The 17,944-nt window shown below is 34.8% G+C and overlaps 1 protein-coding gene and 1 long non-coding RNA gene across 4 annotated transcripts in view; one reads left to right on the top strand and one right to left on the bottom strand.

Moving 5' to 3' along the window:
- LOC137491262 (tripartite motif-containing protein 16-like) overlaps positions 1–17,944 on the bottom strand; it is a 496,597-nt gene that overhangs the window by 477,028 nt on the left and 1,625 nt on the right. For 2 of the 3 annotated variants that reach the window (XR_012402640.1, XM_068220427.2), the window contains exons 3-4: positions 17,618–17,722; positions 15,463–15,564 (exon numbers count right to left, since the gene is read on the bottom strand). Coding sequence is in view for 1 of the 3 variants with exons in the window: in XM_068220427.2 (XP_068076528.1) it covers positions 15,463–15,564; positions 17,618–17,722 (207 nt within the window). In the remaining 2 variants the exon portion in view is untranslated. Of the gene's footprint in view, positions 1–6,887; positions 6,967–15,462; positions 15,565–17,617; positions 17,723–17,944 lie in introns of all 3 variants that reach the window. The other variant, XR_012402641.1, reaches the window with a different exon arrangement.
- On the top strand, positions 8,313–9,153 carry LOC101882852 (uncharacterized). The gene is made up of 3 exons (XR_224245.4): positions 8,313–8,366; positions 8,729–8,792; positions 9,076–9,153. It is a non-coding gene; the product is annotated as an uncharacterized lncRNA (long non-coding RNA).

Genomic DNA, 17,944 nt, shown 5'->3' with positions numbered 1-17,944 from the left:
TGCAGCTCATAGATCTGCTCCACTGACAGAAGCTGCCTTTTTATTTTCCACAGGATTATAATCAATGTGCACCAGGACAAAGCAGCTTTCAGCACACAATAGGACTCAGATCAGAGGAGTATTGCACACCAGTAGATTAAGAAAGCCAGGATTTCAGAAAAAGTGCAGCTTCACAGCTTTAAAAACCACCAGTCAGTTTTCAATTACTTTGGGAAGCACTGGTCAAGTAAAAACTACAAAGTAGAGGTGTAAACCTATACTGGTCTCACGGTTCGGTTACGATTATCATGCCTTTGATTCGGTTCAATTCGATATCTCGGTGCATCACGGTGCATTGACGATGCTTCCATATACAGTGTTATTTTTTAGGGGGGAGGCTATAACAAGCTAATTGTATAAACACACAGACACACAGCACCACACTGTTTCTGTCACACACACTCAAGCCCTCGCAACAGGGAGAGCTCGCGCTGAGCGGAGGAGAAAAAAAAAAGAAGCACTTTTCCAACGGTTCCTTACTGAGAGCTCCTCTCAGCGCGAGCTTTTCCGGCTAAACACATATTGCGAGGGCTTAAACGGAGCAGTGCTCGTAATGTCGAACGAAAGAAAAGAAAGGCAGCTGTTAAACATAACCAGCTTTGTCTTTTTTTAGGAAACACACTTTAGATCTTTTTAGGGTAAGAGGTTTTTGAGTTTTTGGCGTCTATAACCGAATGTGTGTCAGGAATATCGAAAACAAAACCAACTGAACCCTGCATCCCCCTGGATATGCAGCACCCTTAGCATTAGTCTATGGTGCCTATGCCACTGGCCGGCCCTGAGTTGGCTAAGTGTTGGAAATATCCGCACTTGCCTCCCTTGCGACATAGCGCATAGGAGATAAATGACGTCAGTACATAATAACCGGTTATGATTATTACTGAACCGATACCGAATTGTCCGTGTCTGTGTGACCGTGTATAGGATAAGTGGTAGTGATTGATGTTGATAACAACCAATCAGGGGCCAGTGCTGCCTATTTTAGAGCCGGTTGGCTGTGTTAGGTGATGTGTCACCTCCAGCCCCGCCTTTCTCGTTCCGCGTTTTTTGACATCTGTTTCAGGTATGTTAGCGGTTGTGTCTCTCTCTCTCTCTCTCTCTCTCTCTCTCTCTTGCGCATGTGTGTGCGTCTGTGGAGCGGGTGAAGCGTGACTGTGAGAGCGACTGTGTTTTTCCCAACTTTCACGGTTAGTTTATTGCTTAATTTACTTTGGAATATTGTGTTGAAGTTTTTAGCTTCTTTTTGGCCATTATGGCCGGGGTAAAGGAAAGTGGAGGGTTAGAGCAACTAACTAGACGGCATGGAATCAAAGTGCCGGTCGGAGTTGATTGTTCTGTGGAAGAATGTAGCCTTGCTGTCGGACAAATAGTTGGATGTGAAAGCATAAGATCTGCTTCTAGAATGAATCATGCAATGGTTCTTTTTTTGGATTCAATAGATAAGGTGAACAAGGTTGTAGAACAAGGCATTGTAGTGAAAGACGCACACACAATGGTTTTTCCTCTGATAAATCCGGCGAGGAAAGTTATGTTGTCAAATGTTCCGCCTTTCATAAAAGACGACGTTTTAGAATGAGAATTGTTGCGATATGGACAAATTGTTTCAGCAATTAAAAAGATCCCGGTAGGATGCAAATCACCACTGTTGAAACACGTTGTGTCGTTTAAACGACAGGTGTTTATGGTGTTGAAGCAAGGACACGAAGAGCTGAATCTCTCATTCAAATTTACGATCGATGGGTTTGATTATGTAATCTTCGTCACAACTGAAACAATGAAGTGCTTTAACTGCAACAAAGAAGGGCATTTAGTCAGATTTTGCCCAGAGAAAGAAAAAGAAAAAGAGACAAATACAATTCAGACTCAAAAGAACAATGCTTCGGTAGCAGAAATCAATGTAAATGAGAACGAACAAGATGAAAGTGAAGTAGCGATAAATGCTGCACAACCCAATGCAACAGAGACGAACAATGACATTAGGGAAACAACAGTAGGCACAAAAGACGCTGATATTGTTCTAGAACAAGAATTAATGGAAAATACAGAACCTAATCTTGAATTGCTAAACACTAAGCGAAAGGCAATAAAAAGTGCACATAATGAAAAAAATCCAAAAAAAGAATCACATCAAAGAACAAATAGAAATCAAAGACATGACTAATGCAGGTGCTTGCAGTGAGATGGAATATTCATCGGAATCTGATAGTGAAAAAGAAATCTCTACACAAACAATGTTGAAATTAAGAGAGGAAGAGAAGTATGATTTGGACAAATTTCGTAGGTTTCTACAAGTAACAAAAGGAAAAAGAAATGTGGTAGTAGAAGATTTCTTTCCAAATCTAGCTAATTTTATTGAATCTGCAAGAGACGTGATGAAAATTGTGGGTGGAGATGGACTTGTTGAGACTGAAATATATCGTCTCAGGAAATTAGTTCAAAAGACAAAAGCACAAATGAAAAAAGATGATTTGGAAGGATCACAATAATAAGCAAAATTATGTAGTGATCTTAATAGCCATTTCTCTCTTGATTATGGCTGAGTTTAAGATTTCCTCACTAAATTTAAATGGAGCACTAGATATAAAAAAGAGAGCTTCTTTTTTTGAACTAATTAAATTAAAAATATTGACATTTCATTTGTCCAAGAAACTCATTCATGTATTAATAATGAGGTCGATTGGCATAAAGAATGGGATGGCACTATTATAATGAGTCATAAAAGCTCTACCAGTGCTGGCGTGGCCATTCTTTTTTTCAAGATCATTCTCACCTTTGTCTTATGAAGTGGAGGAAATTATAGTTGGTAGGTTAATTAAAGTTACTGCAAGATATGAAGGAAAAAAAAATTATCTTCATAAATGTATACGCTCCTGTTATTGCAAGAGAAAGAATGATTTTTTTAGAAAAATTAATTGATACTTTAGAAGGATGTAACTCTGAAGAATTTCTTTTTTTAGCTGGAGATTTTAATTGCACAACAAATAATTTAGACCGAAATCACGTTGAACCACATATGGCTTCAAGAAATAAGTTAATAAGTATTGTTGAAGCCTTTGATTTAGCAGATGTGTGGCGTGAGAAACATAGAGATTTTAGACAATATTCTTGGACCCATTACAGAGAAAATTATATCTCTATGGCTATAATTGATAGAATTTACTGTTATAAACATCATTAACAGATTTTTAAATCATGTGCTATCTCTCCAGTTAGTTTCTCAGATCATGGATTAGTATGTGGAGTGGTTTTTATAAATTCAATTAAAATAAAAAGTGCATACTGGCATTTAAATGTTTCCTTACTAAATGATAATTTTTTTAAGAAAAGTTTTATGCATTTTTGGAATAACTGGAAAATTAATATAAAGAATTTTGAATCAATTCAGCAATGGTGGGATGTGGGGAAAATTAATATTCAACAATTTTGTAAACAATATACTCTTAATACTTCCAGAAATACTGCTAAATTAATAGAAGAAGTCGAATATGATATAATAAAACTTCAAGTGTTAAGTGATTCAACTCGAGATCAAACCCTTTTACAATCTATCAAAAAGAAAAAAGATTTTTTAGGAGAACTTCTTGGAATTAAAGGACAAGGATCACTTATAAGGTCACGTTTTCAAAATTTTAATGAGATGGACACATCAACCAGTTTTTTTTTTAGTCTTGAAAAAAAAAACGGACAAAGTAGAATAATTCATTTATTGTTAGATAATAATGGAAAGGTTTTGACAGAGCCTGCTGAAATACGGAAGAGAGCGATTGATTTTTATTCAGATTTATATGCTTCTGAGTATCAAGAAAATCTAAATATTACACACAAGTTTTTTGAAGGTCTTTCAGAAGTACCAGCTGAAATAAATGCTGCACTTGAACAACCATTGAACTTATTTGAACTACATTCAGCCGTGATGAGTATGGCCAGTGGTAAGGCTCCAGGAATTGACGGAATCCCTATAGAATTTTATAAAACCTTTTGGAGTATTATAGGTTCAGATATGTTGGCAGTTTTTAATGAAAGTTTTATTAAAGAGCAACTCCCTTTGAGCTGCAGAAGAGCAGTGTTGACTTTGTTACCAAAAAAAGGGGATTTGAGAGATATTGCAAATTGGAGACCTGTTGCTTTGTTATGCGCTGACTATAAAGCTCTGTCTAAAACCTTAGCAAATAAATTAAAGAATGCAATGAATTATATAATACATAGTGATCAGTCCTATTGTGTTCCGGGTAGGTCGATTTTTGATAACATACATTTTATAAGAGATTTAATTCATACTTCTAAACTATTTGGTTTCAATTTTGGCCTTTTTTTAATGGATCAAGAGAAGGCTTTTGATCGAGTTGAACACGAATATTTATGGAGAACAATGGAAGCTTTTAATTTTTCTTCTGTTTTTTTAAATAGGATTAAAGTTCTTAATGGAGGTATTCAGAGTATGTTGAAGGTCAATGGTGGCTTAAGTGCACCGTTTAATGTAAATGGGGGAATAAGACAAGGGTGCTCCTTATCAGGAATGTTATATACTTTAGCCATTGAGCCTTTATTGAATAGATTACGTAGTGAATTGATAGGGTTAAATATTGATGATAATTTTAAACCTGTGTGTACTTCTGCTTATGCAGATGATGTCCTTGTTATCATTAAAAGTCAAAACGATGTTGAGAAAACAACCTTAATAGTAAATGAATTTGGTAAAATTTCATCTGCCAAAGTTAATTGGAAAAAGAGTTCAGGTCTGATAGTACGAGATTGGAGAGATGAAAAACCTATGTTACCAGGTGGTCTAAACTGGGTTAGTGAAGGGTTTAAATATTTGGGTGTTTTTTTAGGGAATGATTCTATAGAGGAAAAAAATTGGAATGGGATTGAAGAAATGGTTGATGGAAAATTGAAAAAATGGAAATGGCTTCACTCATGTCTATCATATAGAGGTAGAGCTTTGATTATTAATAATTTGGTAGCCTCTATATTGTGGCATAAATTAGCAGTTTTAGAACCTCCAGCTGATTTATTAATAAAAATTCAGAGAAAGCTTGTTAATTTCTTTTGGAATAAATTGCATTAGATACCACAGAATATTTTATATTTATCAAAAGAACTAGGAGGTCAAGGTTTGGTTCACTTGACAAGCAGAAAAGCTGCTTTTAGGATACAATTTGTGCAAAAGTTTTTATATGGAAAATTGGAAGTTCCATGGCGAGTGTTAACTGAAAATATCTTAAAACAGTTTGGAAATTTGGGATTAAAACAAACAATTTTTCTTTTGGATACCAATGTTTTAAATGTGAGAGGTTTTTTTCCCTTTTATTGCAGTGTTTTCAAAGCTTGGGGTGTTGTAGAAAGAAAAAAAATGTGTACAAAAAATTCCTCCTTGTTCTGGTTATTAGAAGAACCAATTGTGCATGGATCACGAATTGTTTTAAAAAAAGATGATTTTGTTGGACTAAACGATATCTTCATCAAAACTGGAGTTTTAAAAGTGAAGGATTTGTCAATGTTAGCAGGTCCAAATCTAAATAATGTGAAAACAGTGGCACAAAGACTTGACATTCATTCTCTAAGGAAAGTTGGACAAATTCTAACAGTTTTTCGGGACTCTTTATCAGAAGAAGAAAAGTTAAAACTTAAAAACTGGATGAATGGAAGCGAATTGCCTGAATGCACTGACTTTTTTCCCGACATATGCGTAAGACCAAAAATGGAGGAAGAGGACTTTGAACTTTTATACTGGATTTTTAAAAATGACGTTCGTTTCACTGTTTTTAATTCTGTTGGTGGAAAATGTATTTATTCATTCTGTGTTAAAGTGTTAAACAAAGGAAAACTAAAAAATAAGATTGACACACCCTGGAGAAAATTTTTGAAAGTTAAAGATGAAATAATGCCAGTATGGGAAGCAATTTATAAGCCACCATTGACAAAACGGGTTGGAGATATTCAATGGAGAATACTCCATGGTATTATTCCTGTAAATGCTTTTGTGTCTATTTTAAACTCTGATGTTACAGATTTATGTCCTTTTTGTAATTGTAGAGAGACAATTTTTCATTGTTTTCTTAAATGTGAACGATTATTTTTATTATTTGAGTTTTTAAAGGAATTGTTTGAATTGTATGGAGAAATTTTCTCTGATGTTTGTTTCATTTTTGGAGTGAAAATTGGGAAAAAAAAGAAGAATGTTTGTAAAATGTTAAATTATTTGGTAGGACAAGCGAAAATAGCAATTTACATAACAAGAAAGAAAAAAATAGAACAAAGCACTGATTTAGATGTTTTGTTGTTTTTTAAATGTATAATAAGGGCTAGAATACAGCTAGAATTTAATTATTATAGATTGATGGACAATATTGTAGGTTTTAAAGATATTTGGGATTCAGATGGACAGATATGTACTGTTATAGGAGAGAACTTATCTTTTTCTGAATTATTTTAAAAGAAAAAAAAAATGTGCTAATGTAATTTTTTCAATGATCTTATACTGATTGTGTATTGATTCCTTTTTAAAAAAAGGCAAAATAAAGTTTGTTAAAATCTCTCTCTCTCTCTCTCTATATATATATATATATATATATATATATATATATATATATATAATGTATGTATTTGTGTGTGTGTTTATAGTTAATTACTATTAGTTCATGATAGTTACTAATGATTGTCACATCCCCGACTCTGTCCTGCTGCTCCACCTACCACTCTCTCTCATCATCAAGTTCCCTCAGCACCAATCATAGTTCTCCATCTCCTGCCACCTCTTATCACCGCTGACAACAGTCACCTGATTTTTAAACAGTGACACCTGCACCCCTCATCAGCACTCCCTATATAACCTCGGTTCACCTTACCTTCTCCCTCACTTGTCTGCTTCCATGGGTGTTTCCCCTCTTCTAAGTAGTTGTGGGCAAAGCGAGGCTTCATGAAACACTAAAACAGTTGAAGCAAATGTGTCAAAGCTTCAAAATGTTTCGAAACCCTACTCTACAGTGACACATAGTGGTCATTTTTTATGTATTGCACTGTAACAGCTTCAGCAAAGAACAGTTAAGCAAATTGAGGTATTAAACCCCACTTTGTAGAATTGAACATTCAAGAGATTTAGTGGAGAGGTTAGGGTGTCTGACTACCAAGCGGGGATAGTGGATTTAGATCCAGGCTGATACAGCTATTTTTGAATGCTTTAATACCAGTTGGTAATGCTTTGTTCTTGTTTTGTTTCAACATTGGTCTGACAACTGAATAAACACTTTGTGAATAAATGTCTTATTTTGGTCATAAAACAGGGTTGTTGCTAGATCAGACACAGTTGTGGCCAGAAGTTAACAAGAATTATTTATAATATCCAATAAATTTCCCATTTATAGTTTTTTTTTAACGTCTACCCAAACGCAAGCATCACAGTACTGTAAAATATTAATTATTGTTTCACAGTGTTACAAACTGAACCCAAAAGTCATTTGAAGCATAGTAACAGCATGCAGACACACAGTCCACTAGGCTATATGAAACAGAACTTTTTTCTGACCCTGGCAGTCGAATGCAAATTCACCAGGTCTCGAAACACTTCTAAACTGATCGATGCTTTAAATCGCGACTTGGGTGTTTCAGATCATGCTTCATTGCAGTGTTTGAAAATCTGTGAAAGTATTTAGTGCTTTAGGTCTTGCTTTGTTGACATTGAAAAGAGGATTGACCACGGCCTGTTAAATGACTGCTGATTGTATATATTTGTACATAGTAAGTAGGGAGCTTGACGCCATTTTCTTTTATACCTTCTTTAATTTATTTTTTTTTCAATTCAATTCAATTCAGCTTTATTTGTATAGCGCTTTTACAATGTAGATTGTGTCAAAGCAGCTTCACATAAATGGTCTCTTGTCCTCTCTTGTGGACAAGAGAGTAAGGTAAGAAACCCAGCTGGCACACGACCGACCTTCAACGTTAAAATATGGTTGAAATAAGGTCAGATGTGTTTTGAACGTTGAAATAATGTTGATAGAACGTTTAATGTTGAACGGTTGAAAAACAGCCTGCATATGACAAGGCTTCAACGTTGAAATGTGGTTGAAAATACGTCAGTAGTTGCTTTAATGTTGAAACAATGTTGAATGATAAATGGTTGAAAAAAGTTACAGAAATCCTTGTACAAATCAACGTTGACATTTTTTTTTATCATGATCTGTATGTTGAATTAACGTCATGGCTTCACCCAATATTCAACATGTTTGGTTACCATGGTATCAGAGGACTCGGCGCACGCGGCCGCGCGCAGCGCTTCACTTCACTTAATTACGAACACCTGACCTGCAGTGCAGCAGAATTCAGAGGTAAGCGTGTTTTTAGATGCTTTAATGTTTTATTTACCCCCCGATTTTGCTTTACACACAGTGTATCTTAAATGTGACTTGGTGTAGTGTTTCGAATTTTGAAGCATTTAAAACTTTCCAGATTGGTTTTTAGTCTTGTTTGCGCTCCGGTGACGCGCAGCTAACCTCGAGGTAATGTCACATGTTTAACATTAGTCTAAATGAGCGTTTTTATGGCAAATTCAAAGCGATAAACTCCAAACGCAGTTTAAAGTTACTGAGCAACGTTATAAAACAATATCCTTTTATACGCTGTATCATTAGTGTTATTATTACAAAGTGAACTGCTGTCGTTTCACTGTTGTTGTTGTTTTTGCTTATAGAGATGTAACTTACTCCAGAGACGCACTAACTTGCACAGCATTGAATGGAAAAGGCTTTGTCCATGTAAGTTTACTTTACCTTTAACTAAGCTATCTGTTAAATCTTCTTGGTGCTTTGGTTGGTGATATTCTCTTTCTAATCTGTTTGTTTATTGATTGTTAGGCTATGTTGTGATATTATATTGTTATATTGATATTATTATTGTGAAATCATGTTGTGATGTTATACTATGTGACAGTATTGGGGAACAAATATGTATTTAGTTAGAAATTAATGCTTAAATTACACTTTGTATAGTAGCAGATAAGAGGTGTAATGGGTTTTAATTTTCTGGGTTTTCTGGAAGGTCCAGTTGAGGGGCATCAAGAACACGCAGATGGCCTAAACCTGTGTCAGCCTGGACAGACTGCAGTTCTGCTATTCCGAGCCAAGGCTTTTGTATGGATGTCTGACTACTGCTGTGTTCTCTAAACTAGGTATTACTGGAGCAAAACAACAGCACCTGTTACAGTGAAATTTGTATTCATAAAAATAGTGATACATGTGTAGCAGGTCCAGTACATGTGATGTCATTGAGAAGTTGTTTTTATTAAATGTCATTAAAACAAATAAATAAACATGCTATTTAAATAAATCTAAATATTAAAAACTTGAGGATTAAGATGAGAAATGAAATGCATCATCTGTCTTGCGAAAGGGGTCTACTTAAGAATTCTGGTGTTTTCCAACTGAAAGGGATAGTTCACCCAAGAATGAAAATTTACTCACATTTTACTCCCCAAATGGTTTAAAACCATTATGAGTTTATTTTGTTGAACAAAAAAAAGAGGCTATTCTGAAAAAAAAAAAAACTAAAAACCTGTAAACATTGACCTCCATAGTAGAAAAAAATACTATAGAAGTCAATGGTTATAGATTTGCAGCTTTCTTCAAAATATCTTCTTTTGTGTTCAACATGGTCAGTAAATGACGACAGAATAAACATTTTGAACTATCCCTTTAATTCTCTGTCCTACATGAAGACTTTTGTAGAAGTGCTGCTCCTTCTAGAGTTTTTCTCAACCATATGTCTAAAAAGCTTCAAACAGCTTTTACAGTACATGTAATGGTTTACAACAACTTGTAATTATTATATGTGTTGAATGTTTCATGATTCTTTACTGCAGCCTTTGTTTAAAAAAAAAAAAAAAAAAAAAAAGTAATTTTTTTGAGAATCTGAAATTTGAATTCTGGAAATGCTGGCACTGGTGGTGGCGAAGGGCTTCCTGACGATATCACACCTAATTCTTCACTTCTCTTAGTTAGAAATATTCAGATGGATGAGACAAAATTATTGAGTGTGACGATATTATAGGACAAATTTGGATTCAATAAAAAATAAATATTTGAATTTCACTTTGTATAATAGCAGATACCAACTTAGTTGTAACCTCCTATTTCATTTATTGCAGGTTATCTGTAAGCTCCATTTGAGGTCATCAAGGACATACTGATGGCCTAAACCAGTGTCAGCCTAGACAGACAGACAGACATCTATTGCAGTTCTGCTACACAAGACCAAACTCTCTGCTTTTGTATGGATGTCTGACTAGTACGGTGTTCTCTAAAGGTATAACTGGAGCAAAACAACAGCATCCGTTACAGTGAAATTTGTGTTCATAAAAGATATGTGTAACAGGTCCAGTACATTTGTCATAAAGGTTAAATCACAGCAAGTACTGTAAAAATAACTTGTTTGCCTTTGCCACAACAGGTCATGGTGTGTGCATACTGCTCGTAGTAAACACATGCTGATCTGATGCGGGAGAGATATACGCAAACACATTTGTATTTACTGTTTTGTTTTGCCTCACTAAAGTGTTGTTGGAGCTTGGTATGTTCACAGTTGAAATCACTGAAGTCACATGGAATGTTTTGACAATGTGTTTTGTGCCTTATCTTGACAATGACCATCTTGGGACTATTGCTGTCTGTAGAGGATGAGGAGCATTTAATCTAAAATATTTTAGTTTGTGTTCTGAAGATTAACAGGTCTCTGGGATGACACAAGTAATTAATAACAGAACCTATATGAACACTTAATGTGACATGTAATAGTGAAATAGTGGTCCTACATTCACAAATGTGAGCCATTATTATAAGACCCCTATGAACATGCAATTTTTATGATACTAATAATAATAATGGAATAACAAATTGCTTTTACTGTTGTGTTTGTGAGAGAGAATCAAACCATATATTCTACACATTTTCTTGATGATTTACTGAAATATTTGTCTACATGTTCCACTGTCACAGGTGCTCAGTTTTGCTGAAGTAATGCTAAACACAATAATACTTTATGCAAAAAATAAATAAAAAATAAATATTTAGCATGCAGACCTGCAAAGTGAAGGAGCAATGTCAGGTTTAGATTATAGCATGAGTTTTCACTATTGTGAAAGTGAAGCCATTCATTTACAATGAATTGGAATAGCAAACCTCATTATTGATTTTGTAGGAAACTCACCTGGTGTTTGAGAAATAAATATGTATTTAACTGCTAGACTGATATAGATGTTTTAGTGTTTTACACTTGATTCTTTGTCCCCAGTGCCATCTTTTACCTCAAGTGTTTCTCTCAACCTATAAAACCTCAAACAGATGTAATGTATTTCACTTGTGATTCTTAGTTGTAAGTGATGTTTTTTATTATTATTTTTTACTGCAGCCACTTTAAAAATGGGTATTTTGTAAACTTTGTAAACAGAATTGTATTTTGGAGACTGTGATGGTTGAAGTGTAGTTTAGTTACTTAGTTTAATTTAGTATCTGTCTTTCTGAAGATGGTAACACTTTACAATAAGGTTGTATTAGTAAGTGTTAATGTATTTACTAACATGAACAAAGAACAATGAAGCATCTTTCATATAAAAAAAGTACAGTTCATGTCAGCTCAGTGCGTTAATGTTAACAAGCATACATTTTGATTTTAATAGCATCGGGACATATTTCAATTAATTAAATGATTAATAAATGCTGTACAAGTATTTGTTCTTTGTTCATGTAAGTAAACATTAAGTAACTTTAATTCATGAAACCTAATTAAAAAGTGACTAATTGTATGCCTTTTTCTGTATTTGAGTGTACAGCATGTATAGTAACCTGCATGGTTTTAATAAACTATGTATGCTGTAAATGTTGCTGTATATTTAGAATAAGTGAAATAATGAGGTGTGTATTAAATAAATTGATACACAGGCTAAGTTGTGTATTTGTGTTGTGTATTTTTTATTAGTAAAAATTTTTTTGCTATATTTATGGACTTTGCGTTGTATGTAATTCCTATTTAACTTACGTTGAATGTATGACGGTGAAACAACGTCACGGTATCAACGTTGATCCAATTTGCAAAATCGAAAGGTAATTCAACCTTCATTCAACGTCTACAAAACGACCATAATTCACCCATGAAGAAGGTAAGAGTGAAACAACGTTGTAATTTCAACGGTGAATCACCGGTGGTGGTCCGACGGTGAAACAACGTCACTATATAAACGTTGATCCAATTTGCAAAATCGAAAGGTAATTCAACGTTGATCCAACCATAGACCTGACGTTGATTCAACGTTGAGTCACCGTTGAAATGCCGGCTGGGCTGTAGCTTAGTTTAGCTTTTTTACATATTATGTTCCATTACTCTAAATGTTTTTTTATTTTATTTATGGCTTATATAAAAATATATATAAACGCTTCGCTCTGAATCTGATCATGCAAGGATCATGCGCAAAAATGCGCATTTGTCTTAGGCCTGGCTATTTTAAATAGATCTGTAAATTCTGTATTTTAAAAATTGATCGTTTATAAGGACTAAGCTATTAATAACTGTAAGTCTTCGAATGGAAAAGTTTTGATTAAAGTCCTGTAGTTTTAAAGATTTTCTACAATTTAGGAAGAATTAGATTAAAGAAAACTTAATTAGGCATAGGCCTGTAGTGCGCGAATGCACTTCCCTTTTTTATTATTTAATGCAATAGTAAAACCATAAATGCAAACAGTTAGCAGCACAGAGAAGAGCCAATGTCAAGTTATTAGCGCAATGCACAGACAGCTAGCTCGTCAGTTAGTCTGAACTACAAAACTACAAGCCATTATTTATTGTCAAATAAGTCTGTGTTTAATTAGTTCATTTAAAAATGTGTTCATTAATCCAGCGTTTTAGAATTTCTCAAAAGTCTTGTTGAGTGAAGAATACGCGAGAAATATATTGCGGCTCACCTTATATCACCTTGGCTCACCTTAAATATATATATATATATATTACTATTATTATATATATATATATATAATACAAAATGAAATAACAGATAGGCCTAATGCTACTAACAGCAACAACAAATAAAATAATAAGACGGGCGCACTTTGGCGTTGCAATAAAATCTTAAAGATCTTAAAACCTGCTTCTTTTTGTTTGTAAGGTATTGTTTTCGTTATTACTGATTCAAATTACTGGAGTATGGGAGACGGAGCGGGCTAATCAGGCGCAATCATCGAATATAGGCTATTCAATGCAAGCCGGCACCTCTGTATTGACTGCATGACTGGATGTGGTGAACTGTCATGATTTTGGCTTTTGCAGGACACTGAGTAATGCTCATCAGAGGGGATTTAGAAGTGGTCAAAGCCACCTGATGAATAAGTGGTGATAGCCATACATACCTGCGCGAACCCGTTCTCACGGGTTGCCTGCGTTTATAGCCTATCGATTTGCGACTTGTAAAAACGTCCTTGTCTTTTTATGAGTCATTTTCCGAAACTTTAAAAGCACCATGCATGCGCAAATTGAAAGCCACATACACCTGACTCTTACATTTTTCACGACACACATCTGCCAATTTTATTTTATTTTTTTAGGTTTTTACGCAATTTAGGTCATTTTAGGTCATTTTAAGTCATAAGTTTACATACGTTGTATGTTGCATTATAGGCCTACTGACCTAAATAAGCTTTTTGCATCACTTTTCATCACGCAGTTTAAAAGTTTACAGGCAATTCCTTTTAAATTACTTTTGGTGCAATAAATAAGCCAGAATAGTTGAACGTGTTACCATATTCTTTAAATGTATTTATGACATTTAGTTACTAAACAAGGTAAATCATAATTAATTGTGCAGTGTTGGTTATCTTAATTTTTTCAGCCAACACTGATTGAGAATAATGCTGCACTATTTTATTTACAAATAATTTAAACGTTTTCTTTTCCCCCAACACATTCATAATCATTACTCTTGCCAGCGCAAGTTTCATGCGCCCGCTTGAGCGCCGAATAGGCTAAGCCCATGCCGGCGCTTATATAGGCTATGCAAGATGACAATTTGGGTGGCACCACGGCACATGCTGGCACACCCGTGGCTATGCCCCTGCTACAATAACAACAGCAACCACAACAAAATAATAACAAAAAATAATAATAAGATAGGTAGGCTTTGCCGTTGCAATAAAATAATAGTAATTATCAAATAAATAATTAAAATAGCCAATAGCATATAATTAAAATAGGAGGAAATTTAATAGAAATGGTACCATTTGTTATAGCCCCATGATGGGCCGTTTTCTTATTCTAGTCCTTACAACTATTAAAAAACTAAGTAAATAATTATAATAATAGTTTTATTATTATTATTATTATTAGTTATTACTATTATTTAGGCCTACAGCGCATGCAAACCAGGTGCTGCTCAGAAATGGCTATCTTTGCTCAGCATCAGGTGCACAGCAGCAAGTTTAGCACCGAACTATGAATTTATTTTAATGGCAAATGTTTAATAATACTACTAATTTACGTTTTTATTTAATTTATACATACGCAATGAGTGTAAACCTGCTAACTGTGTGTGGTTCAAATGATAGAATATAAACTTAGTTTATTTTTAATTAAATAATAATAATAATAAGCCTGGGTGCAGGGCTTTTATTTTGAGGGCGACGTCACAAGCTCCGATTTGGTTGACCAATGAGAGGAAAGTTGGCGTTTCAGCACCGCCTACATGTGTATAATGAACTTTAAACTCATTTATTCGTTTTCCTACCTTAAATCAAAAAACGAAAATCCAGCCAAAATCTCGTTTTTTTGTGAGCAAAAGAAAAACCGAAAAACTGCAGTTTTCTTCCTTTCCTTTATTCCGTTTAAAACCAGAAAATAAATGATGCACGCCCACGCTGTGTTCATTTTTTTGATCAAACGAACAAACAAAAAAGTACACAATTTTTTGACTCATTATTTCGTTCTGGTTTTGTGTTTGTTTTAATATTTCGTTTTAAGTTAATAAGCAGAATAACAGATGAGTTTCCGTTTTTTCTGCCTACAGAATAAACAGAAAAATGAAATATTCATCGTTTTTTTGATGTTTCATTTTCCGGAATAAAAGGAATAATCAAATGAACGGATGATACACGGACCGTGAAGCTGGACCAGTGCTGTTATTGCAGAATTTCACACGGCTATCAGCCAATCAGATTCAAGAACCAGCCAGAACTGTTGTATATATATATATTATAATTTACTGAAAGATTCTCTGCATAAGAAACTAAATCTGCCACTAGGTGTCTCTAAATGAGTTGCCAAAGTCATTGATTCATTTGATTTACTCAAACAACTGATTCATTCAGGAATGACTCTCTTTACTGTATTGTTGGTTCACATAAAATACTCAAAACGGTCCATGTGTGAGCAATAATGTGAAACACAAAATACCTTTTGGCAGATGATGTCTTCTCTCTGAAGTATGGTGGTTCATCTTTAGACCGGTCACTCTTCAGAGACACATAGCTGGACACACATGATCCTGATCTCACACTGAACACACAAACACACCAGAGGAATAGAAGCATCATAATCTGCTGCATTCATTCATAATTTCCTATGAGCTCAATTAGCTAAGGTTAAACCTTTATTCTTCACTTGTGTTGCCTCTTCCTATAGCAGCTGAATGTGTGTTAGATAAGTTTAAGTGTTTAGTGAAGTTAAAGAAGCATTACTTGTATCACTCTTAATGTTCATTATTTGCTCATTAATGTCCTTAATCATGCCGAATTTTAATTTTTGGATGTCAAAAAAATAATAACTAAAAAAGCCTGTGTGTTTTATTTGTTCTATAGTTTTACAAATAAAAAAGTTTGTCATTTGTCATTACAGTAATACACTGCTCACTAAAATAACATATCCTAAATCTGAAGGAATGAACTATTCTTATTAAATACTTTGTTCTTTACATAGCTGAATGTGCAGAAAACAAAATCACATAGAAATTATTAATGTAAATCCGATTTATTAACCCATGGAGTTCTGGATTTGGCGTCACACTCAAAATTGAAGAGGAAAAACACACTACAGGCTGATCTAACTTTGATGCAGAGTCCTTGACACAAGTTAAAATGGGGCTCAGTAGAGTGCGTGGCCTCCACATGCCTACAATTTCTGGGCATCCTCCTGATCAGGTGGTGGATGATCTCCTGAGTGATCTCCTCCCAGACCTGGACTAAAGCATCTGCCAAATCCTGGACAGTCTGTGGTTCAATGTGGCTTTGGTGGATGGAACGAGATTTGATGTCCCAGATGTGCTCAATTTGATTCAGGGTCTCAGGTACAAGCGGGCCAGTCCATAGAATCAATGCTTTAGTCTTGCAAGAACCGATAGCACTCCAGCCACATGAAGTCTAGCGTTGTCTTGCTTTAGGAAGAGCCCGACAGCATAGGTATATGGTCTTACAAGGGGTCTGTGGATCTCATATCGGTACCTAATGGTAGTCAGGCTACCTCTGGCGAACACTGCATCTGCATCAGAAATGCCACCCCACATCACACCAATCATGCTGGAGGATGTTGCAGGCAGCAGAACGTAATTGATAGTAGGATCGATATGATTCTTGCCACAGTTCACATTGAAGTGCCATCCAGGATGAGCTGCACTACCTGAGCCACTTGTGTATTGCAAGAAGGTTATTTCTTATGAACTAGAAATTATGTCAGAAATTATAAATATTTTAAAATAGGCACTATCCTTATAAATAAACTGCATTGTTGCAATCTAAACAACTACATTCTCCACTAAATAACAGCAGGAATATTTGTCAAACTGTAGATGGTCCTCTGCTTGTTACTGTATGTGGGCGGAGTAATACAGAAGGGTGAAGCTGGACCAATGCTGTTATTGCAGAATTTCACACGGCTATCAGCCAATCAGATTCAAGAACCAGGCAGAACTGTTGTATATATATATTATAATTTACTGAAAGATTCTCTGCATAAGAAACTAAATCTGCCACTAGAAATTAATGTTCACGTTTTGGATGTCTAAAAATAACAACAAAGTTAGCTTGTATTTTATTTTATATTTCTTTATAGTTTAATAAAGCAACAATTGAAGTTTTGGTGCCATTTGTCATTATATTAATATTAGTCTATATTAAAAGGGTCTTAAATAGGTCTATAAATAGTTGGAAACCTGGTTAACGGGGGTTTTGGTGTAAGATCAGTTTCATTAGGCTAATGCATTACCATAAAAAATTAAATATTAATTACCTTACAAACTGTCTAAGGCAGGGGTGGGCAAACTTGATCCAGGAGGGCCAGTGTCCTGCATAGTTTAGCTCCAACCCTATTCAAACAGACCTCCCTATAGAGTTCAAGTGATCTTGAAGACACTGATTAGTTTGTTCAGGTGTGTTTGACTAGTGCTGGAACAAAACTCTGCAGGGACACCAGCCCTCGACGATCAAGTTTGCCCATCCCTGGTCTAAGGGTGATAATAATAGTTTTTTTAAATGAATTTGTGGTACTTTATTTATTGTTATAAAAAAATGTGATTTTAGAAGATTGACTGACAAGTGATAAAAAAAATCATTCATACCTTTTGGCAAATGATTGTGTTTTCTCTCTGAAGATTGGTGGATTGTCTTTAGACCGGTTACTCTTTAGAGACACGGAGCTGCACACACGTGATCCTGATCTCACACTGAACACACAAACACACCAGAGGAATAAACTGCAGGACAAACTTTAAGAGTTTAATGAGTTTGTGTAGTTTATTTCAGCACAAACTAATTGTTGGCTGAAAGTCTATCTGATCAGGTCTGCTACACAGATATCATGGGTAAACAGACACATGACTAGGCCCACACGGAATCTGTGCACGCAGAATTCCACCGATTTTTAGCCCATCATTAATTATGTTTAT

This window comes from Danio rerio, chromosome 4, assembly GCF_049306965.1.
Source record: "Danio rerio strain Tuebingen ecotype United States chromosome 4, GRCz12tu, whole genome shotgun sequence".
NCBI classification, from domain to species: Eukaryota; Metazoa; Chordata; class Actinopteri; order Cypriniformes; family Danionidae; genus Danio; species Danio rerio.
The sequence above is the reverse complement of the archived record's forward strand: the minus strand, read 5'-3'. Positions and strand labels throughout refer to the sequence as shown.